Consider the following 24,886-nt stretch of genomic DNA (forward strand, 5'->3'; position numbering starts at 1 on the left):
AACTGAGAACTTCCCTAATCTGGGGAAGGAAACAAGCATTCAAGTTCAGGAGGCACAGAGAATCCCCCTCAAAAATCAATAAAAATAGGTCAAAACCTCAACATATATAGTAAAGCTTGTGAATCTCAGGGACAAAGAAAATCCTGAAAGCAGCTTGGGACAAGAGGTCCATAACCTACAAGGGTAGAAACATCAGACTGGCAGAAGACCTATTCACAGACACCTGGTAGTCCAGAAAGCACTGGCATGGTATATTAGGGGAGTTAACTGAGAAAAATATGCAGCCCAGAATGCTTTATCCAGTATGGCTGTCATTCAAAATAGAAGGAGAGATAAAGGACAAACAGAAACCAAAAGAATTTGTGGTCACTAAACCAGCCTTGCAAGAAATATTAAAGGGGATCCTTTAAGCAAAGAGAGCCCAAAAGTAACACAGACAAGAAAGTGACAGAGACAATATACAGAAGCAATGACTTTACAGGTAATACAATGGCATAATTCATATCTTTCAAGAGTTACTCTGAATGTAAATGTACTATATGTTCCAATCAAAAGACATGGGTATCAGATTGGATAAAAAAGCAAGACCCATTGAAATGCTGTCTGTAAGAGACTCATTTTAGACCCAAAGACATATCCAGATTGAAAGTCAGGGGAGGAAAATCATATGCTAATGAACATCAAAAAAAAGTTGGGGTAGCAATCCTTATCTCAGACAAATTACATTTGAAACCAAAGACTGTAATAAGAGATGAGGAAGGACACAATATCATAATTAAAGGGTTTATCCAAAAAGAAGATCTAATAATTATAAATATTTATGCCCCAAAGATGGGAACAGCCAATTACATAAACCAATTAATAACAAAATTAAAGAAACACATTGATAATACAGTAATAGTAGGGGACTATAACACTACATTTACTGCAATGGGCAGATCATCTAAGCAGAAGATCAACAAGGAAACAAGGGCTTTGGATAACACACTAGACCAAATGGACTTCACAGATATATTCAGAGCATTCCATCCTAAAGCAACAGAATACACATTCTTCTCGAGTGTACACGGAACATGTTCCAGAATAAATCACGTATTAACTCACAAATCAGGTCCCATCTGGTACCAAAAGACTGGGATCATTCTTTGCATATTTTCAGACCACAATGCTTTGAAACTGGAACTCATTCACAAGAGAAAATTTGGAAAGAACTCAAATACATGGAGGTTAAAGAGCATCCCATTAAAGAATGAAAGGGTCAACCAGGAAGTTAAAGAAGAATTTTTAAAAAGTCATGGAAAGAAATGAAAATGAAAAAACAACTGTTCAAAATCTTTGAGATGCAGCAAAGGTGGTCCTAAGAGGAAAGTATATAGCAATACAAGCCTTTCTCAAGAAACAAGAAAGGGCTCAAATACACATCCTAACCTTACACCTAAAGGAGCTGGAGAAAGAACAGCCAATAAAGCCTAAACCCAGCAGAACAAGAGACATAATAAAGATCAGAACAGAAATCAATGAGATAGAAACCAAAAGAACAGTAGAACAGATCAACAAAACTAGGGGTTGGTTCTTTGATGAAAGAATTAATAAGTTTGATAAACCCCTGGCCAGACTTATCAAAAAGAAAAGAGAAAGGACCCAAATTAATAAAATCATGAATGAAAGAAGAGAGATCACAACCAACTCCCAAGAAATACAAACAATTATAAGAACATATTATGAGGAAGTATATGACAACAAATTAGGCAATCTGGAAGAAATGGATACATTCCTAGCGACATATAAACTACCAAAAGTGAAACAGAAAAAAAACAAAAAAAACAAAAACAGAAAACCTGAACAGACCCATAACCAATAAGGAAACTGAAGCAGTAATCAAAAATCTCCTAATAAGAGTCCAGGGCCTGATGGCTTCCCAGAGGATTTACGTATTCTTCTGAAGCTGTTTCAAAAAACAGAAATGGAAGGAAACTTCCTCTTTCTATGAGGCCAGCATTTCCTTGATCCCAAAATCAGAAAAAATGCCACCCAAAAGGAGGATTACAAGCCAATATCCCTGATGAATATGGATGCTAAAATTCTCACCAAGACACTAATCAATAGGATCCACCATTACATTAAAAGGATTATTCACCAAGACCAACTGGGATTTATTCCTGGGCCGCGAGGATGGTTCAACATCTGCAAATTAATCAATGTGATACACTACATCAAGAAAAGAAAAGACAAGAACTATACAATCATCTCAACAGATATAGAAAAAGCATTTGTTGGGGCACCTGGGTGGTTCAGTTGCTTAGGTGGCTGCCTTCGGCTTGAGTCGTGAACCCTGGGTCCTGGGACCGAGCCCCATGTTGAGCTTTCTGCTCAGTGGAGAGCCTGTTTCTCCCTCTCCCTCTGCTTGCCACTCTGCCTACTTGTGCTCTCCATCTATATCTCTGTCAAATAAATAAATAAAATCTCTCACAGAGCTAGAACAAACAATCCTAAAATTTGTATGGAACCAGAAAAGACCCCAGATAGCCAAAGCAATCTTGAAAAAGAAAACCAAAGCTGGTGGCATCACCATTCTGGACTTTAAGCTCTGCTACAAAGCTGTAATCATCAAGACAGTATGGTACTGGCACAAAAACAGACACAAAGATCAATGGAACAGAACAGAGAACATAGAAATGGGCCCTCAATTCTATGGTCAACTAGCAGGAAAGCTAGTTTGACAAAGCAGGAAACAATATCCAATGGACAAGACAGTCTGTTCAACAAATGGTATTTGGAAAATTGGACAGCCATATGCAGAAGAATGAAACTGGACCATTTCCCTACACCATACACAAAAATAGACTCAAAGTGGATGAAAGACCTCAATGTGAGACAGGAATCCATCAAAATCCTAAAGAAGAACACAGGCAACAAACTCTGTGACCTTGCCCACAGCACTTCTTACTAGACATGTTTCCAAAGACAAGGGCAACAAAGGCAAAAATGAACTATTGGGACTTCACCAAGATAAAAAGCTTTTGCACAGCAAAAGAAACAGTCGATAAAACCAAAAGACAACCGACAAAATAGAAGATATTTGCAAATGATATATCAGATAAAGGGCTACAATCTGAGAAACAAGCTGGGGGGGGTGGTTGGGTGAGCATGGTGGTGGGTATTATGGAGGGCATGTATTGCATGGAGCACTGGGTGTGGTGCATAAACAAAGAATTTTGGAACACTGAAAAAAAAATTTAATAAATTAAAAAAAAAAGAACTTATCAAACTCAGCACCCAAAGAACAAGTATTCCAATCAAGAAATGGGCAAAAGACATGAATAAACATTTCTCCATAGAAGACATACAAATGGCCAACAGACACATGAAAAAAATGCTCAATATTAGTCGGCATCAGGGAAATACAAATCAAAACCACAATGAAATGCCACCTCACACCAGTCAGAATGGCTAAAATTAACAAGTCAGGAAATGACAGATGTTGACAAGCATGCAGAGAAAGGGGGACCCTCTCACACTGTTGGTGGGAATGCAAGCTGGTACAGCCACTCTGGAAAACAATATTGAGGTTCCTCAAAAAGTTGAAAATAGAGGTACCCTATGACCCAGCAATTGTACTACTGGGTATTTACCCCAAAGATATAAATGTATGATCTGAAGGGGCACCTGTACCCCAATGTTTATAGCAGCAATGTCCACAATAGCCAAACTATGGAAAGAGCCCAGATGTCCATTGACAGATGAATGGAAAAAGATGATGTGGTATATATATATAGAATGGAATACTACTCGGTTATCAAAAAATGAAATCTTGCCATTTGCAATAACACAGATGGAACTAGAGGGATTTCTGCTAAGTGAAATAAGTAAATCAGTAAAAGACAATTAGTATATGCTCTCACTTATATGTGGAATTTAAGAAACAAAACGGGATATAGGGGAAGGGAGGGAAAAATAAGACATAATCAGAGAGGGGAATGGGGAGTTGGAATAACTGGATGATGGGCATTAAGGAGGGCATGTGATGTGAGTACTGGGTGTTATACGAAACTAATGAATCACTGAACTCTACCTCTTAAACTAATAATATACCATGTTAATTAATTTAAATTAAAAAACTGAGAGACAAAAAATAATAAAATAAGTAAGTGTAAAAAAAAGGATGTCTTTATTCATTTATTTATTTAAGAGGGACAGAGAAAGAATGAGCATAGGAGCAGGAGAGGGGCAGAGGGAGCAGCAGACTCCACCTGCTCCTCTCCCCTAGCAGGGAACCTAACTTGGGTCTTGATCCCAGGACCCTGGGATCATGACCTGAGTGTAAGGTAGGCAGACAGACACTTAAACAATTGAGCCACTGAGGTTCCCCATCTTTCTCTATTTTTGTAATTCTTCCTTTGCTTCTGTAACTCTTTTAGCATATGACAAGTTGAGATACTACAATAGACAAAATGTGAAGCCTGCTACCTGAAGGAATATATCAAACAATATTCTTAACTGTAAAACTAAATAGACATAAAGGTTTTCTAAACTTGCATAAATATAATCATATATTAGAAAATAGTTAAAAAGACATAAGTGATAACATTATTATGAGCAAAAATTATGCTATACTACATTTTTAACAACTGTCTGTCTTCAGAGTTTGTAAATTAAATCTGTAGATACATACCAAATCTGTTTTTGGAGGATCTGGACACTCAGTGGAGAAAAAAGGTGTCGAACTTCTGACTCCACTGCTGTCAGGAATTGGCTTTGGAGGTTGAGCATGCTGTCTGTAAGTAGCACTTTTAGGAGTCCAACAAAACAGGTTGATTGATTCCCGCACACAGCGTTCGATGTCAATTTCTAGATAGGAATTTTTTTTTTTAAAAGCAAACATTTAGAATTTGAATTGGTATGTTCATTAAAAAACACAATCTTTCCTAAAATGCATGTATCCAATATGGCTAAGATGATAACCAATTAGAAAAGATGTCAGTGAAAATATAGTATAGATATTAATCAGCATATATTATTATAATGGTGGGAGTATTTTATGTTATTATACACCTTCAGATATATATACATTTACATATGTGAATATATACATATATTTATATGTGTATTTTGTTATCACCTACATATATACATATATATGCATATACACATACATATATACATATACACAGTAGACATGTTTGGATTGTTCAGTATATCATTATTTAAACATCAGAGAATATAACACATATTATTTAAGAATCTGCCTCATTTACTCTGATAATAGTTTAGTTTTTCAAAGTAGAATAGATATTGGGAAATTCATTTTAGAAAAATTCCAATTTATATGGTTAAGATAAAAATTTAAAGCTAAAGTGAGAAAACCCTGTCATTTAAAACAAAGTTGATCCATTTAACACTGTTAATTTCCAAAGGAAGAATTTCAGACCATAGGTTTTGCACCTGCAGGGCTCAACTTAGTCTGACACATCTGTCACCCAGTAAAAGCTTGGTCAAGTCAATGATCCAGATCACAGGTTAGTCGTTAAATCACTAGCAATAGAAAAGCCAGTTGTATCTGCTTCCAAAACACCCTACCAATACCATAAAAGGTTTACAGTGAATCTTGAGAATTTACTGGCATCACCTCAATTCTACCCTGATTAGTACTGGCAGATACCCCATTCTCATTCACTTGACCCATGTCACCTCTCCATCTCAAAATCCTTCCAAAGCCCTTTATCATAACCAAAATATTTTGCAAAAAGTATTTTGTAAACTGTACATCAAAATTGCAATTATTCTTAAAAAGTCATCTCTTAGCCTAAGGCACTACTGTTTTTTTTTATTTTGCATTATAATTTTGATTAATGTATTATGAATAAATCATGTACCCTGGATTATGGTTTCTTAGGTTTGATTCCAAGCTCCATGAACTTGATTCTGAAAAAAATAATTTCTCTAAATCCTGATTTATCCTCATACATTACTATCATATCTCTCAGAAAGAGTGAACTATTTCCAAAATAATAAAATACATCTCATATTTCATTTGGGCCAGAATAGGTGGAAAATACATCTCTCCTGAAGACTTCTGTTCTTTTGCTCTAATGGGTTTAAACTGCTTCCAAGATCTAGTGAACAGCTGTTGTCCTGGCACTTCTCTTTACTAGCATCCAATTCCCTTTGGCTCTCCCCTATATTTGATCCCTAATTCGAGAGACAAGACATTATTTACTCCTTGATTTACTCCACCACTTTGGTGGAACACATTTTCCAGCACCTTCTATGAAAGGATGTGCAGAAATCAAATTATTTTGAAATCTCCGTGTCTTTTAATATATTTATTCTGCCCTTGACTAAGAGTTAGAGTAGGCATAGCATTATAGGGTTGAATTTTTTCAGTTTAGAGTTATGCAAAATAACTCTATTGTCTCTCTATTGTCATTGCTCCACTGTCTTCTGAGAAGGCTGATATGATTCTCAGTTGAAATCACTTGTATGTGATTTTCTCATTTTCTGTAAGCCTTTAGGATCCCTGGTGTTCTAAAATTTCATAATGATATATGTAAATATGTCACTTCATTATACAAGGTATTTGGTGGTCCTTTTGTAATCCTCCACCTAAAAGAGAAAGTTCTTGCTTGATGTCTGCAGTAATTGTTTTTTTCCTCTTCTCTCTTATTAAAAAAAAAAATCCTGAACATCCTGAATTTATTTTCTAATAATTTTGCATTTTCTTCTTACTTTTCATCTGTATTTTTATTTTCTGAGACTTTTCCTAAACTTTATCATCTAACTCTTACTAGAAAGCTCACTGCATTACCAGATTTTTAATTTCCAGTAAATCTTTTTTGGTCTTTGTTACTTAAAAAAAAAATTCTGATTTGTCGTAGTTGCAATAACTTCTCATAATTATCTTTCTGAGGATATTCCTCTATTCAGCTTGTGTTTGTCTGTGTTTTAGTTGGGGAGATTTTCTTTAGAGGTTTGGCGATCTATGACTCTACCTATTTAAAAGAACAGCACTAAAAATGAGATTGAAAGTATTGTGTATGTGGCAGGTCTTAGTGACAGGGAGATCCACTATTGCGTAGCTTGAAGACATGGTCATTTGTTAGAAGGCTGCTAAGTAAGGTATTTCTCCTCCTGGGGACATTCTCCCTCTCCAGAGAATAATTCTCTGTCTAAACTAATCTTTGCCAGTGTTGGCCCTGGAGAGTTCCAGGAGTTCTAACTACATACGTCCCCTCACTTTTGCTCTCTGCTGTTAACTCTGAATTTCAAGATACTTTGGTCTATTATTCCAAAGAATACCCCTCCAAATTTACTGTTGTTATGGTCTTTTTTTTTTTTTTTTGTAAAATTTGCAAAAGTAAAGATATTTGAGCCACAAACAGTGAAGATTTCTGTCTTTATACCAATTTTCCCTCTATTACACTTCATCTTGTGTTAGGCAATATTATAGTGGCTGGGGACACTTTGAGATATAACTAGGAATAAACTTTAGGAAGAGACAATTAGTTTGGCTTAATGGGATATATTTTTTGTGATTTGAAGTCACTTCAGGATATTGATAAAATAAGATTTTCTCCTTGAAGAAACTCTAGCCAGGTTCCTTTAAGCCCTTTCTTGGCTATGCCTCAACTTTGGCTTATAAACCCTTGAATGAAATGCTAGGGAAGTCTTTAATGGTTCAAGGCCACATCCCTAGGATGACTATACCTCCCACCCCCAATCCTTAAAGTACCTTCCTGAGAGAAGTCAGGTTGCCAATGTAATTTATTGTTTGTTCCAGTCAACATCTGAAGATAGGGTCTCTGTCTCCCAGTCTCTGTGGGAAGGTAAAACCTAACTCCAGTAAGTGCCAGTTAGCAATCCTAGATGGGTTTCACATGGACCAAAGTCCTCCTTCTTACTTTTTGTAATTTTTCACTTTCCTGCATCTTTTAAGCCCCTCCTCACCCCAGTCCCCATCTATTCCCTCATTTTCCCACTAAAATGCCCAGTTACCATTGTACATGTTGGACTCTTCTTTATTGTAACAGTATATTACTGATTAAAACCCGTCCTTACCACTTTAACTAGTATCTGGCTTTGTTTATGTTTGACAGTACAGTAAAGTTATTGCTCTAGAAATGACTTCCTGAAATATTCCCATCACCCACTATATATGTGCAGAGATTATAATGCAATACGGTATGTCCTAGCACCAGAAAATTATAGGTAGGAGAAAGAGCTGAAATAAACACAGCAAAAAATCAGACTTAAAAATTCTTCCAAACTTTAAACATGTAAAGTTGTAAGCAGAGAATCTGGTTCTCACTGATGCCTGATCAAAAGAGAAATACTCTCCTTCTAGGAATATACTTGATAATGTTATAAGTTAGTTATAAGTACATCATTAACTTTTTTTCTCTTATGATAGGAATTTCTCAAAATAGCATTTTTGTATTATAGGAAAGAAATCTGTAGCACCATGATAGGAGCGTATTACCTGTGTTAAGTCATATGGGATATGTATTCCCACTAGCAATAATAAAAAAAAATTTCAACTAACAATGCCAATAGAAAAACCAATTATCTATTTTTTTGTATAGAAAATTTGGGTGCCTGGGTGGCTCAGTCGTTAAATGTCTGCCTTTGGCTCAGGGCGTGATCCTAGGGTCCTGGGATTGAGCGCCACATCAGGCTCCCTGCTCGGCAGGAAGCCTGCTTCTCCCTCTTCCTCTCACAGTGCTTATAGTCCCTCTCTCGCAGTGTCTCTCTCGGTCAAAATAAATAAAATCTTAAAAAAAAAAAGAAAATATGTGCAATTATTGTCATATGAAGAGATCATCATTGAGTATGTAGCAAAAAAGAAGGAAAAAATATAGATATATCTGACATTTAAAATTAAAATATCATTTTTGTTTTGGAATTTGTTATGATCTCCTTACTCATTCTCAATACTGTTTTAAGGGTCTAATTTTGTAATGTAATTTAATCTTCTTAGAGAGGGCCACTTCACATTGCTTAGGCTTCAGGCCCACAAAACCTGGATCTTCCCCTATCTTCCAATCTTCTACTAGGTGGCAGAGGAATAGGCACGTGGCTAGCAAGGTTGGTGCAAAGATCTCCAGGAGTGGGAGAAATGAAACTACTCCTTATGGATACATTGAATCATTCTTCTGTATTTTGGTTTTTGGTTTTTGTTTTTTTTTTTTTTTTGGCCTCATTTTCATTCACTTTCAATTCCTGAGACTTTCTTGTGCTCTGCATCAAGAACTGGCTTGCTTCTTCCTACTGTTCTCCTTTACAGAAAGGTTTCAATTGTCTTTGCTTTTTATGAAGTGAGTTACTAGTGATGTAACTGTGTTCTATCTTATCAATTTTTGTTGTTTCTTGTCTACTTATGCTCTCTTACATTCTTTGTTCTTAGAATTATATTTTTTCTTTCCCTTACTGTTTCTCTTTAATGATGTTTCAGAAGGGATTAGAGATAGACATATGTGTACAATCTATCATTTTTAATTGGAAAGTTTTCAAACTTCAAAGCCTCTGGTTTAAAAAGGGTGGGAATGAATTTAGGAGATGAGCATAGTAGGCTTGAAGCCTTGCTCTATTGGTCTAGCTACTGGTCTAGTGGCATTTAAGGTATTTACTAGAAAGTGGTATAACAATGGCATATTGGAAAGAGCATTAACCTGGGAGGCAGAATGATCTGGGTTTAAATTTCAATTCAATCATTTCCAAGTTGTTGGCCAATCTCATTTTTCTGCCTCTTTTTGTTCAATCATAAAACAGGGATAATATTACTTAAATCCTGGGAGCATTATGAGTTATAAATAATATTATTTCAACACATGGAGGGAATTCAGAGATATTACAAACTTCCAGATATATAAAATGCATGAAAAATCTTGGCACTTCACCTGAAAATTTAAAAAGCATTAGCCTTAGATTCCAGTTAGTCTGGCTTCTTGTTTTAAACCCAGTTGAAATATAGGCTATATTTCCGTTTTGCACTTGGTAGATTTCCATTCAGAAAGAGATTGCCTTTTAAATAATATTCTTTAGCACCTTTCAAAATGCCAAAACTTGGAATGTTATTTAGTGATGAAAAGTAATGGGCTATCAAGCCATAATAGACATGGAGGAAAAAGTCTGAAAAGCCTACATACTCTATGATTCCAACTAGTCCAACTATATGACATTCTGGAAAAGGCAAAGCTATCAAGACAGTTAAAAAAAAAATCACTGATTTCCAGGGTATAGTGCGGTGGGGAGATTGGGAAAAGGACTGTATAGTTGTAGCACAGCAGATTTTTTAGGGTGGTGAAATTGTTCTATATAATACCACAGTGGTAAATACATAACATCACTCACTTGTCAAAACCCACAGAACTGCTCAAAACAAAGAGTGAACCTTCATGTAAACTTAGTTAATGGACCTAGTTAATAATAATGTATCAATACTGAGTCAACAATTGTATCAAATGTGACACATTAAGGCAAGATGTCAAAAACAGGGTAAATTATGAGCAAAGAAGTGAAGAAATATGTGAATGCTGTACTATCTGTTCAATTTTTTCTGTAAACTTAAAACAGTCCCCTCAAAGTCTGTTAACTAAAAATCCAAAGAACAGTGACAGAAATGACATCAGTAAACATAGCATAGTAGATAACTCTAAGGGCATTTCTTCTCCATGGAGGGTTTTTTTGTTTTGTTTTGTTTTGTTTTGTTTTGTTTTGTTTTGTTTTGTTTTTTAGAACTAATATGGCTCCTGAGTAACTTAGTCCCTTAGGCCTCTGACTCAGGTCATGATCTCATGGGTTGTGGGATCCAGCCCCAGTTCTCTGTGCTCAGCAGGGATTCTGCTTGAAGATTCTCTCCCTCTGCCCCTCTCCCCACTCACCAGCCCCCAACATGCCCTCTCTCAAATAAATAAATAAATCTTTCAAAAAGTTAAAAAAAGAGAAAGAACTAATGAAAGAAGTTAAAAATGTGTAATCATGTCATCTCTGTATTATATTTATTTCTTGACTACAGTAAAAAATTGTGACTTTTCATCCACATGCAAAACAAACTCCGGTGCCAGAAAACATTAAGAAAAATCCCCTTGCATATTACTGGACATAAAACAGAAACTGGATTTGCAAGAGTTAAAATATTAATAATTTTTTCCTAATCCTGCAAGAGGGGCCACTGAAGCTATTTTGGAATATCTTGATTCACAGAGGATATTTAACATATTGGGCAATTTGAACCATTTCTCTCTCCACTCTGAAATCCTCATCTGTAGTTAACAACAGTATGGTTATTATTTCATCCCAACCTGTGTTTGAGATAAATGCTTACAATTGTCTCTGTGAGGCAGCTAGAAAATTAAGTAGCCAGGAAAACTGCTAAGGATAGGAAATAAATAATATTTTATATCCAAACCACTATTGTAAAACATTGCTTGCTTAACAAGAGCAGATAAATTTTAGAGATAATGTTTCATATTTAAAATTAGTTAAAAATTTTATGAAGTTGAGTTTTTATTTGCTGTTCTCTGAGAAAGGACTAACACGTAGGAAAAAAAGAAAAGGAATGGCCAGTAGTTTATCTAACAACAGGTTTTTAATCTAACACCAGGTACTGTCATTACTGTAGTTAAAAATAAGCTTCCTAAAAAGTTAGAAGTAAACTTATGAAGATACTAGATTGGACCATTTGAAATTGCTGATATGGAAACCTACATTGTAAACAAGTAACATATTCCCCTGTAATAGTAAAAAGTACTAGATTTGGACTCCAAATGCCAGTTACTAACTTACATGATAATGAGCATTGCATAACATCACCATGCCTCAGTTGTTTCAAGAGCAAAATGGAGATAATAAGAAAATCTACTTAACATACCTGTGATATTTATACAAGATAAAAAATTTTTAAAACTTTGTAAACCCTAAATGATTCACAGCCATTATAGGGATTATTTACATTGTCCAAATTTTCTATTCACAATTTTGCTTCATAAATGAAGCTTACTATAGGAGAATTAAAAATGTACAAAGAGGTTTTGGCTTGAAGAATGTTTCTCTGTGCCATTGTGGCCTTTAGGCCACCCTGCTGTTTGTTTAGTTGAACTGAACTAAAACTGAATTCTTACTATGTTCAAAGTATGGTATTAAGTTCTGAGGCATCATAAAGATGAGTAATTTCTGAGAGTTTTGGAGAAGTGAGTTTCCACTGAACACCTTGAGTATTCATTCAGTTAAGGACCTTGACATGTCACGTTCTTGGACTAAATAAAAGGTAAAAAGACCCGCCTTAATAAATAAAAAAATTTAATACAGGCAAAAGGACCCACCAGTTATTTAACTGTCTAGCAAAACAAAACTCAACACTCTTTAAAGGAAGATAACAAAATCCAGACTCTTTTCAGTGTATCTTCACCAATATCCACTGTATAATAAATAACTATATATGCAAAGCAGAAAATTGTGACCTATCATCAAGAGAAACAGAAGTTCAAGCAAATAGACCTATAAGATGATCCAGAATTAGAATTGTTAGATAAGATTTTAAGGAATTACTATAAATATATTCAATGACTTAAAAGAAAATACTGTAAAGTGAATGGACAGAGAAATGCAAACAATAAAAAAGCCTGAAATACTAGAACAGAAAAACTCATTATTTGAAGTGGAAATTTACCGAAAGTTCTTAAAAGCAGAATAAATAAAAAGAACTATTGGGGCACAGCACAGTCAATCCACTAAAAAAACAAAATAAAGAGGAAGTACAAATCTATAAAAAGGACTGAAGAGCACTGATAATGGAAAAATGTGGTGGTAAAATACAAAAAAATTATGTTAGCTTCTTTTAATATGGTTAAAAAGTAACTACTTAAAATCAGAATAACAACAATTTATTGAGAAGTGTATTATAAATATAGATGTAAACCTCCAAAAGGAACAAGCCCTCCCGACGCCTTGACTTTTGTCCAGTCAGACTGATTTTTAACTTCTGACCTCCAACGTATAAATCATAAATCTGTGTTGTTTGTGATAGTCTTTTATAGGAGCAATAGGAAACTAAGATACAAAGGTATACCCTAGGTGTAAGCTGAATTTCTATTCACAATATTTCTTCCTTTTTTATTTTACTACTGTTTTCCACATTGGCTGTACCAATGTTTACATTCCTAGCAGCAGTGCGTGAGGGATCCTTTTTCTCTATATCCTTGCCAACACTTCTTAATTTCCTGTCTTTTTGATTGCAGCCATTCTGACAGTGTAAGGTGATAATCACCGTGGTTTCAATTTCAATAGGAATTGATTTGCATTTCCCTGATGATTAGTGATGTTAAGCATCTTTTCATGCACTTATTTGCCATTTGTATGTCTTCTTTGGAGAAATGTCAATTCAGGTCTTCAGCCATTTGCTAATTAGATGATGATGATGATGATGATGATGATGATTTTTGATGTTGCTTTGTATAAACATTCTTTATATACTTTGGATATCAACCCCTTATTGGAAATATCATTTGCAAATATCTTCTCCCATTCAGTAGGTTGCATTTCAGTTTTGTTGATGGTTTTCTTTGCAGTGCAAAAGCTTTTTATTTTGGTGTAGTCCCAATAGTTTTTGCTTTTGTTTCCCTTGCCTGAGGATACATTATCTAAAAAATGTTTTTATGGCTTATGTCAAAGAAATTATTGCCTATGTTTTCTTCTAGGTGTTTTATGGTTTCAGGTCTTACACTGAGGTATTTAATCCATTTGGAGTTTGTTTTTGTGTATGATGTAAGAAAGTGGCCCAGTTTTATTCTTTTGCATGTAGCTGTCCAGTTTTCCCAGCACCACTTATTGAAAGGACTGCTTTTTCCCCACTGTATACTCTTGCCTCTTTTGTGTAGATTAATTGGCCATATAAGCATGGGTTTGTTTCTGGGCTCTCTATTCTGTTACATTGATCTATATGTCTATTTCTGTGCCAGTACCATGCTGTTTTGATTATTACAGCTTTATAGCAGCATATCTTGAAATTTGGGACTGTTATACCTCTGGCTTTGTTCTCTCTTAAGATTGCTTTGGCTATTTGAAGTCTTTTGTGGTTGCATATAAATTTCAGGATTATTTGTCCTAGCTCTGTGAAAAATGTTGTTGGTATTTTGATAGGGATTGCATTAAATCTGTAGAGTGCCTTGGGTATTTTTAACTAATTTTAACAATATTAATCCTTCCAATCCACGAGCAGGAAATATCTTTCCCTTTGTTTGTGTCATCTTCAATTTCTTTAATTGATATTTATCAGAGTACGGTTCTTTCACCTTCTTGGTTAAGTTTATTCCTAGGTATTTTATTCTCTTTGGTGCAACTGGAAATGGGATTGTTTTCTTAATTTATCTTTCTGCTCCTTCCTTATTAGTGTATAGAAGTACAATGGAGTTCTGTGTATTAATTTTGTGTCCTGCAACTTTACTGAATTCACTTATTACTTCTAATAGTTTTTTGGTGGAGTCTTTAAGATTTTCTGAGTATAATATCATGTTGTCTGCAAATAGTGACTGTTTAACTTCTTCCTTACCACTATAGATGTCTCTTATATTTGTTTTTCTTGTCTCATTGCTGTTTCTAGGACTTCTAGTACTATGCTGAATAGAAGTGGTAAGAGTGGATATCCTTGTCTTTTTCTTGATGTCAAAGGAAAAGTTCTGTTTTTTTTTTAAGATTTTATTTATTTATTTGACAGACAGAGATCACAAGCAGGCAGAGAAGCAGGCAGAGAGGCAGGCAGAGAGAGAGAAGGAAGCAGGCTCCCCGCTGAGCAGAGAGCCCAGGACCCTGGGATCATGCCCTGAGCCAAAGGCAGAGGCTTTAATCCACTGAGCCACCCAGGCGCCCGGAAAAGTTCTGTTTTTAATCATTGAATATAGTATTAGCTGTAGGCTTTTCATAAATGGCCTTTATTATGTTGAGGTATGTTTCCTCTAAAACTACTCTGTTGAAAGTTTTTATCATGAATGGATGTTGAATTTTGTCAAATGCTGTTTCTGCATGTATTGAGATGATCAGATTTTTATCCTTCATTTTTGCTAATGTAACATGTTGAATGATTTGTGAATACTAAACCATCGGGGCGCCTGGGTGGCTCAGTGGGTTAATCCTCTGCCTTCGGCTCAGGTCATGATCCCAGGGTCCTGGGATCGAGCCCCGCATCGGGCTTTCTGCTCATCGGTGAGCCTGCTTCCTCCTCTCTCTCTCTGCCTGCCTCTCCCTACTTGTGATCTCTGTCTGCCAAATAAATAAATAAAAATAAAAAATATTAAAAAAAAAAAAAAAAAAAGAATACTAAACCATCTTTGCATCCCTGAAATAAATCCCATTTGATCATAGTGAATGATCCTTTTAGTATATTGTTGAATGAGGTTTGTTAATATTTTGTTGAGGATTTTTGCATCTATGTTCATCAGGGCTATTATTCTGTAGTTTTCTTTTTTTTTTCTCTCTCTCCCTTCCTCCCTTTCTTTCTTTCTTTCTTTCTTTCTTGGTGTCTTTGTCTACTTTTGACACCAGGGTAATGCTAGCCTTGTAGAATGTATTTGGAAGCTTTCCTTCCTTTTCTAATTTTTTTGGATAGTTTGAGGAGAATAGGTATTAAACTCTTCTTTAAATGTTTGGTAGAATTCACCTGTGAATTTGCCTGGTCCTGGACTTCTGTTGTTGATAGTTCTTTCTTGTTTTATTTTTTGTTTTGAGAGAGAGAGAATCTTAAGCAGGCTGTACACTTAATGCAGAGCCTGACATGGGGCTTGATCTCATGACCTCTAGGTCAATACCTGAGCCAAAATCAAGCATCAGACACTTAACTGACTGAGCCACCCAGGTGCCTCTGTTGGTAGTTTTTGCATTAGTAATTCAATTTTGTTATTAGTAACTAGTTTGTTCAGATATTCTACTTCTCCCTGATTCAGTTTTAAAAGATCCAGTTTTTAGGGGCGCCTGAGTGGCTCAGTGGGTTAAGCCTCTGCCTTCAGCTCAGGTCATGATCTCAGAGTCCTGGGATCGAGCCCCACGTCAGGCTCTCTGCTGAGCAGAGAGCCTGCTTCCCTTCCTCTCTCTCTGCCTGCCTCTCTGCCTACTTGTGATCTCTGTCTGTCAATTAAATAAAATCTTTAAAAAAAAAAAAAAAGATCCAGTTTTTAGAAGTTTATCTCTATTCATAATATTTTTGATACATCAAATGTGAGGGATTTTCTCTTAAACCCACAACCAATTCTCCAACTCTCTGGATACCAGCTGGATGTCCTACAATTTAATTCAATTCTGAACAGTAACTAGCCAGAATTTGCACAGACCAGATAAGTTAAGGGTTTAGTCTCATGAGACTGCCTCCATTTCAGATGCCAGTCACAAGTCCCAGGTTGTCACCTATACTTCTGACCTACTGTCTATAAACTGTGAGTCTCATAATCCATTTCTCAGTTTAATTTGCTATAATAGTTCACGGAACTCAGGGAAACACTTTACTTAAGTTTACCAGTTTATTATAAAGGATACAAATGAACAGCCAGAAGAAGAGTAGGGCAATGTCTAGAAGAATCCTGAGTGTGGGTGCTTCTGTCCCTGTGAAGATGAGGTGAACCTCTCAGCAAGTGGATATGTTCACCAATCAAGAATCTTCTCTGAACTCTTTATTTACTTCTATAAAGAATTCATAATATAGGCATGAGTGATTACTAACTCAATTAGCAGCTCCTCTCCTGTCCTAAGAGGATAGGCCAAGTTTCCAACCATGGCTTGGTCTTTCTGATTACCAGCTCTTATCCTGAAGCTCTCTAGGAGCCCACAAAGATTTATCTCATTAAAACAAACATTGCTCCTATCACCTAGAAATTACAAGGGACTTAGGACCTTTGAGTCAGGAACCAAAATCAAATACCAAATATAAGAATAAAAGATGCTCCCAGAATCCCTGTCATCCAGGTAATTAAAAGTGTTTTAGGAACTCATCTCAGGAAGTAGGGGAAGAAACCAAATATATAGTTCTTACTCTGTCACACCTGGGAATTTGAGGTTGGTTTAACAAAATGGACTATTAATTAATGTAATTCTTCAGATTAACACCATACGGGAGGAACACTATATGATTAACATAATAAATGCTGAAAAAAAAAGTGACAAAAATTCAAAACCCATTAATCATAAAAACTCTCAACAAACTAGGAAAATAAGGGAACTTCCTTAATATGATAAAGGGCATTTATTAAAAAAATCTACAGCTAACATAAAGCTTAATGGTGAAACATCAAAAAAAGCTTTTTTCTCTCCTAAGAGTGAACCAAGACAAGGATGTGTTTTCATCAGTTCTATTCAATGTGAACTGAAGGTCCTAGTCAGTGCAACGAAGCAAGAAAAATAAAAGAAAGGCATAAAAATGGGAAAGGAAGACATACAGCTGTCTTTTTTCTCAGACAATATGGATTTTTACATTTAGGAAAAAAACCCCTAAGGAATATGCAAAACTATTAGAACGAGTAAATGAGTTTAGCAGCTTTGAAGGATATCATGGTTCAAAACTCAATTGAATTTCTATATATTATGTTAAATAATTGGATAATAAATTTCAAAATTTGATGTATAATAGAATGAAAAGCATAAAATACCTAGGAATACATTTAATAAAAAATAAGCAAAATATGACACTGAAAACTATAAGCATTGCTGAGAGAAATTAAAGAAGACCTAAATAAATGGAGATACACCATGCTCATGGATTGAACGATTTAATATTGATAAAGCTGCAGTTACATCTAAATCTGATCTATCGATGGTGGTCAAAATACCACCAGCTTTGTCACAGATTTAATGAATTGTTGAACACTACACCAAAAACTAATGATGTATTATATGTTGGCTAACTGAACATAAAAACAAAACAAAACAAAACAAAAACAGCAGGTAATTTAATGGGGGAAGGAAAGCCTTTTTAACAAAAGGAACTGAAATAACTGAATAAATATATGGGACAATAAATGAACCTCCATACCAAAATCATACCACATAATGAATTCAACTGGATCATAGACCAAGAAATGAAAACTAAAATAAGCTTCTGGAAGAAAACTTAGGAAAATACTTTAATGATTTTTGGAGTAGGCAAACATTTCCTAGGGAGGGCACACTATCTGAGGATTCTGGCTCCAGGATAAAAATCCATAAATGACTTTTCAGGCTCAACCATAGGCAATTACAAATGCTTTACCTAGAGGCTTCATGGGAGAAGGCGGCCCTCTTCATACCAGACTTTGTAAATAGCCAATGTACTGTAGTCTCTGAAGGCAGTTGCTGTCAAGGACTCAGATCTCCCTGGCTGACCACGCTGTTACACATATCTACATTTGTTATCCAGACCCCAAAACAGAGGTCTTTTATTAGTTGCCTTTAGCAGAGGCCTTCTTCAGATAACTTTCAAAGATTTCATTTTTAGAGGAAGATGAACATGGAGATATTTCCTCCATTCTAGTTGAGTACTAAGTACTTTTTTCCTATTTATTTATTTATTTATTTATTTATTTATTCTAAACTACTTTTCTACTCCAGTCTGTTTCCACTTTGCCCTTCCTGGGCTTCCAGTTCCATTAGACTGAAGGAACTTTTATTCCAGGCTTCCTTGGTAGTTAGACTTCCATGTTTGTGCTGATCCACCTGACCCTCCACTATTCCATGTGGAAAAATAAAACATGGAGGAGTTGGTTCTTTCTTTTGTTTAGCCTCTTTCATATTCTATGGCACTAAGTAATTATAGACTTGACTGTTAGTTTAATTTTGGCTTGTTGTCTTAATTGACTACTACAGTAAGTGGCTATCAGCCCACTTGAGCTCAGTCCATCCCCTGACAATATCCATAAAAGAAAAAAACTGATAAACTTTATTAAAATCCAAAGTGTCAACTTATCAAAAGACATAGTTGAGAAAACAGAAAGGCCAAGAACAGATAAAACTCATACACATTAATAGAAAAGCAGTTACTAAGCGGGGAGTAGAGATTGACAGGGGAGTGACATGAAGAAATTTTCTGGGGTAATTCAAATATTCTACATCTTGATTATGGTGTTGTTTACATAGATATTTATTACTGTCAGATGTATTGAATTGTGTAATTGAGGTCTATACATTTAACTGTCTATAAATCTTTAATCAATTAAAAATATGTTTAAATATTGAGAGAAACAAACAAAAAGAAGCAGCACAAGGTCTTTGTATCGTCTATACCTGCAAAGTTTTTTTTGCGTAAAATTTTCCGTTGGACTAGAATGGAGAGGCTAAATATGAAGTTATATTCCATTTGTTCAATTATACAGCATTATTTATTATCTATTAAACATTTTAGAACATCTGAATAATTTTCTTAACATCCAAAACCGTAAGGGTGATCTACAACTTATTTATCTATCTCAACTACAGATATATATATATATATATATATATGTTTTATTTCTTTTCAGCATAACAGTATTCATTGTTTTTTCACCACACCCAGTGCTCCATGCAATCCGTGCTCACCACCTGGTTCCCCCAACCTCCCACCCCCACCCCTTCAAAACCCTCAGGTTGTTTTTCAGAGTCCATAGTCTCTCATGGTTCACCTCCCCTTCAATTTCCCTCAACTCCCTTCTCCTCTCCATCTACCCTTGTCCTCCATATTGTTTGTTATGCTCCACAAATAAGTGAAACCATACGATACTTGACTCTCTCTGCTTGACTTATTTCACTCAGCATAATCTCTTCCAGTCCCGTCCATGTTGCTACAAAAGTTGGGTATTCATCCTTTCTGATGGAGGCATAATACTCCATAGTTCAACTACAGATATTTTTGACAAAAATTATTTATAAGAAGGTGAGAATTATTCTAAGTATTGATGTTCTAAGACATGAAAACATTTGCTGAACAAACAACTATGAAGTTGCTTATCTTACTAACAAAAAAAAAAGGGTGAATGGAATAAAATATGCTTATTATGAAGCATTCTCTACAAGGTAAATCATAAGAACATCCTGACATCCTCAGGCTCATGAAACTGTTACCATCATTTAATATACTCAGAGGAAGTATATTTTAGTGGGTAAAGAAGCACAGACTCAAGACTCAATAATTTTGAGCAACTCATCTCACATTTTAACATTGTTTGTAATGAGTATCATCTGTAGTCCAAGTAACACACAGATAGAATGTTATTACTAGATAAGAGGATTCCAAATCACAAGAAATGTGCAGTTAGAGACCAATTTATCAATATTTTGTCATTGCTAAGGAGAGATAGCATGGGAAAATTCCCCGGGGACTTTGCCATATAATTTCTTGTTGTAAAGATCAATTGGTACACTTTTACCATATTCTTGAACTTAATTGCTGGCCAGTTGTTCTTTTTCCATTCTTTGGAATCATAGCATTTTAGAAGTGTCCAATCCATTTTGCACATTACACCCAGAATATTTTTTCTAAAATATAAATCTAATCATGCCATTTTTCTGTTTAAAACTTTTGAATTGCATATGGAATAAAGCCAAAATTCCTCAGCATATCATATAAGGTCCTCATACTCAGGACTACATTTCATCAATTTTTATCACCATTATCACTGAGATCACCCTAGTCCATTCACTCCAATATCTTTATCTCTCATTCTATCCTCTAGTCACTCAATTAGTACCCTACTTAGAGTTAGATGGTCATACAGTTGCATACTTCTGTGTCATCCTTATGGTATGTTCTAAGCTTCCAGTGCTTTTTCCTCTTCTGCCTGTGGGGCTGGTATTGTCTTATCCTTATGTTTATGGCCTCAGTGCATAAAACTGTATCTGTCATATAATTGTTTTTTTAGACACATGTTGAATGAATGACTTAACTTATCCTAAGTTCTCACAGGAAGTGGTCAAAATTTCCCAACTAGCAGTTCATCCACTTTAGGTGATTTCACAGCTCAGAAACATTAAAGCAAAGTTGCTAAGTCTCATTGATCAATATTATTGAATGTTTTCCAAAAGTAAGTCACTCTTGCCTTGACTTTTTGTTCTAAACATGGTATTTTTCACAAGCCTACATTTACTGGGATTTAGCTTTACTGACACCATTATTTATCTACATAATATTTCTGGATGATCTGTCCTTGTTTTGTGCTCCTTTCACATTTCTTAGTTCAATTCAGATGGACACTATAGCAGAATATTAGACAGGGCAGAAGGAAGTCTGACAGACATCATCCTGTAATTGAGCTTAAAAGGTGGTGACATTGGAAGCTGTCCTCATAACACCAGTGGCCAATATCTAGTACTGGATGGTACCATGAAAATCTCAGTATTTCTTCTAAAAATACCTTGCCACTATTTTTAGATTGTATGAGAAATGGCAAATGTGATTGTATGAGAAATGGCAAATTTAGGCAAATTCATCTCTTGGATAACTCTAAGTGTATTTATTACCAGCAGTCACTCGTGCCTGCCTAAAAGTATGAACAACAATAAATGCAGCAGAAGGGTTGGAGCCAATTAAATGCTATTTGAAAAAAGTAGACTTTTCTACCTGAAAAATGTTTCCATTTCTACAAAAATAAAGTTTAGTTTTTTAGTTTCACAGATTGTTATATCCTAGGAAATCACATTATATTCATCTTTGCAACCACAGCAGCAAAGCTTAGACCATAGTTGAATTTCCTATTTCCACACTTAGCATTTAACACCTAGATTTACAAACTCTTCCCTTGTGAATATAATATATAGCTTAACCTCCTATCCCACACTATATGGCATGGAATTTCCCAGGAGTGTTATGTGCTCTCCCAAGGGCACTGTGTTTCCTTTCCTCAAACTGTCACATGGTTAGTAAGCAGCTATGGATAGGAGAGAGCAAAGTTCCATGTGGATTACATCTTTGTGAAAATAAAGATTCTCAAACACCTAACCAAGTAGCCCATATTGACTCTCTAGCAGGTGAAGATAAACAGGCCTGTCCTAAGATTGAAGGCAAATATGTTACTTCCCCCAGCTCATTTACCCTTTTGGTGGTATTACTGACTTAAAAGTAAACACAGCCATCTAGTATGACCCAGGTGTGTATACATACAATGCTGGAACAGCAGTTGTGGCAGTATATGAGTGACAGAATCCAGAGAAGGAAGTCAGGGCTCAAGAAGAGATTTTGAAAGCTTGGATGATTATTTTTGCAAATTACTATAAGACTGTCTCATTATCTTATAATTACATTTCATTGAATGATTCTATTTATTTATTCTGTACCTGGTAAATCAGAGAAGAGAAGAATGCACTCATTAAAGCCATTAGCTAAAAGCCGGTCCCGTAGCTGCTGGAGAATTGCTACTCCAATACAGAATGGGAAAGAGGAATTCCCAAGGAGTAAGGTATCCCAGAGGTGGAAAATTTTGTGCAGTGGAAATACATCTGTAATACAACAAAATAAAAATATTTTAATTACAATAAAAAAACAAAATAACAGAAATTAAAACAATAACAAGCTGTTTTACTAGACATATGACAAATGCCTTATGGTCAAAACTGTTTAAGAACACATAGTACCAAACTGTTTTTATAAAATGTTTATAAATGCTATTTTTGGTTTGGTTTCATAAAATGTTTATAAAATTCTTTTTATACAATATTTATTGTTTCCTAAGGCATCTTTAAAAATTGATAATCAGGGGCGCCTGGGTGGCTCAGTGGGTTAAAGCCTCTGCCTTCGGCTCAGGTCATGATCTCAGGGTCCTGAGATCGAGCCCCGCATCAGGCTCTCTGCTCAGCGGGGAGCCTGCTTCCTCCTCTCTTTCTCTCTGCCTGCCTCTCTGCCTACTTGTGATCTCTGTCTGTCAAATAAATAAAAAAAAAAATTTAAAAAAAAAATTGATAATCAGATTGGTCAAATAGATGACATTTTCTAACCTCCACCATCAATCCTGGTATAGTTGTTCCATTCATTATATTTCTTCCTAGAATTTTCTTGTTATATTATTTTCACAAGTTTACTTACCTAGATGAAATTTATTCTTATTTTAGATTGAGTGTTATTACATTTTTATTATGCATTCTAAATAATTGCTTTATTAAATTCCCATAAAAAGTTTAACCCATTTTTTGCAACTTTAGTTTTTTACATTTAATGATAGTGCAGATATCTTTTCAGGCTAATGGATATAGATCTACTCTAACTGTGGTATTCCATATATCATTTGTACGCATTTAAGCAGAATGTCCTCCATATTAATACCTGCAATTGATTAAACTATTACACATCCACATAATCTGCTTAATTTCTAGAGGAATTCTAGGTTTAGAAATAGCAAAAATATTAGTTACTAGAGGATCTCTAAAAATTGAGTCTCATTTGGTTTGTAAAAGTTGCCTTCCCAAAAACTCTATATAAATACTATAGTTATTGTTAATTTCTTTTTCAATAGAGGGCAGAGATTGTATGGATGTCACGACATTTAAGATAGGCATTCTATACATCACTATGCAACACTCATCCTTTGCAATACTCTTTTTGATACTCACCCTCAGAACAATTCACATTTCTCCCTACCCAACTCTATTACACTAGAATTACATAAGGATGCTTATATAAATATATCTTTTAATATAACTGTAGCTATAATATACTGGGAAAAAATGGAACTGTCCTTTTACTAATACGATATTGAAAGAAAAGGGAAAATGATACTTACGAGTAAACATGGTGAGAAACCAAGGGATGGCATAGAGCTATGGGTGGAAGAGGATAGGGGTGCCAGGGATGGGTAAAAAAGAAATAAAATATAATTACAATGATTATCAATAAGCTGAATGGTAAAAAATATTCGATGCTTTGGCCTACCCCACTGATTAAAATATGAATATATGTTGATAATTATAATTATTACCACAAATACTCTTTTAAATAATATTATCTCTTACAAATGCTGCAGACAACACTTCTGCCAAGAAGTGTTATTCCACAGAATGTCTTCATTTCATCAAAGAAAATACTCAAGACAATGTCTAACCCAAACACAATACTAGCAAGCCAATTCCAAGGGTGTACTTTCAGATTGTACAAAAACATTTTTGGGATTTTAATGGTCCTTATCAGTGTGGAGTGACATTTAGTATTTTTGAGAATTGATAAGATGGTATTTGAAAAATGTCCAAAATGGCTTATAAAAAGGTGATATGAAGCATATGCTTTCTATAACCACTCTCTAAATTAATACGAAGCTTCATAACAAACTAAAAGTAATAAGATCTAGAAATGAAGTAATTTGGGTCAATAATTTGGGTCTATAGCTGAGTGACAAATTTATTTTCCTAAGTTTACTGCCTAGGGTGAAAATAAATACACACACACACATACACATACTTTCAATTAATTTTTTTGACATTTTGAAAGTGAGAAATCACTCCTAATTTCCAAAAATAGAGTAAAATCTCCTTTGTCAGTATAGTAATTATCAAAAATCAGTAATAATTTATAGAAAAATATGAAAAAGCTCTAATTTTATTTTACTTTCCGTATGAATGCTGCCTACCATTAGACCCATTAGACAAAGATTTCTGTACTACCTATAGGGTTTAGATAAATATTCTTTCAGCACCTATCAATTATGAATTTATCAGCAGAGTTGCATATGTTTTTGCATAGCACACGACTGAATATTTAGGCTATTAAAATGCTGGTCAAGAACCTAGGTATAATTATACACTACATCAAAAATCTAAGTACTGTATGTGGAATAAAACTCATTGCTCTCCACAAGATCATTTATATACATTGACACAGAGAGAGTTCTTTCAAGTGACATTATAAAAGGAAAAACTGAAGAGTACCAAGGTATGTGACTTCACTGTAAAGAGTATGGATTGTAGAAAACAAAATACAACAAAA

General features: G+C 35.0%; 1 protein-coding gene across 2 annotated transcripts in view; it reads right to left on the minus strand.

Moving 5' to 3' along the window:
- TBCK (TBC1 domain containing kinase) overlaps window positions 1–24,886 on the minus strand; it is a 205,621-nt gene that overhangs the window by 65,185 nt on the left and 115,550 nt on the right. For both annotated transcript variants that reach the window (XM_080796178.1, XM_080796177.1), the window contains exons 21-23: window positions 23,691–23,727; window positions 22,252–22,413; window positions 4,673–4,848 (exon numbers count right to left, since the gene is read on the minus strand). In XM_080796178.1, coding sequence (XP_080652304.1) covers window positions 4,673–4,848; window positions 22,252–22,413; window positions 23,691–23,727 — 375 coding nt within the window. The remainder of the gene's footprint in view (window positions 1–4,672; window positions 4,849–22,251; window positions 22,414–23,690; window positions 23,728–24,886) is intronic.

The sequence above is a fragment of the Martes martes genome, assembly GCF_963455335.1.
Source record: "Martes martes genome assembly, chromosome: 2".
In the NCBI taxonomy this organism is placed as follows: domain Eukaryota; kingdom Metazoa; phylum Chordata; class Mammalia; order Carnivora; family Mustelidae; genus Martes; species Martes martes.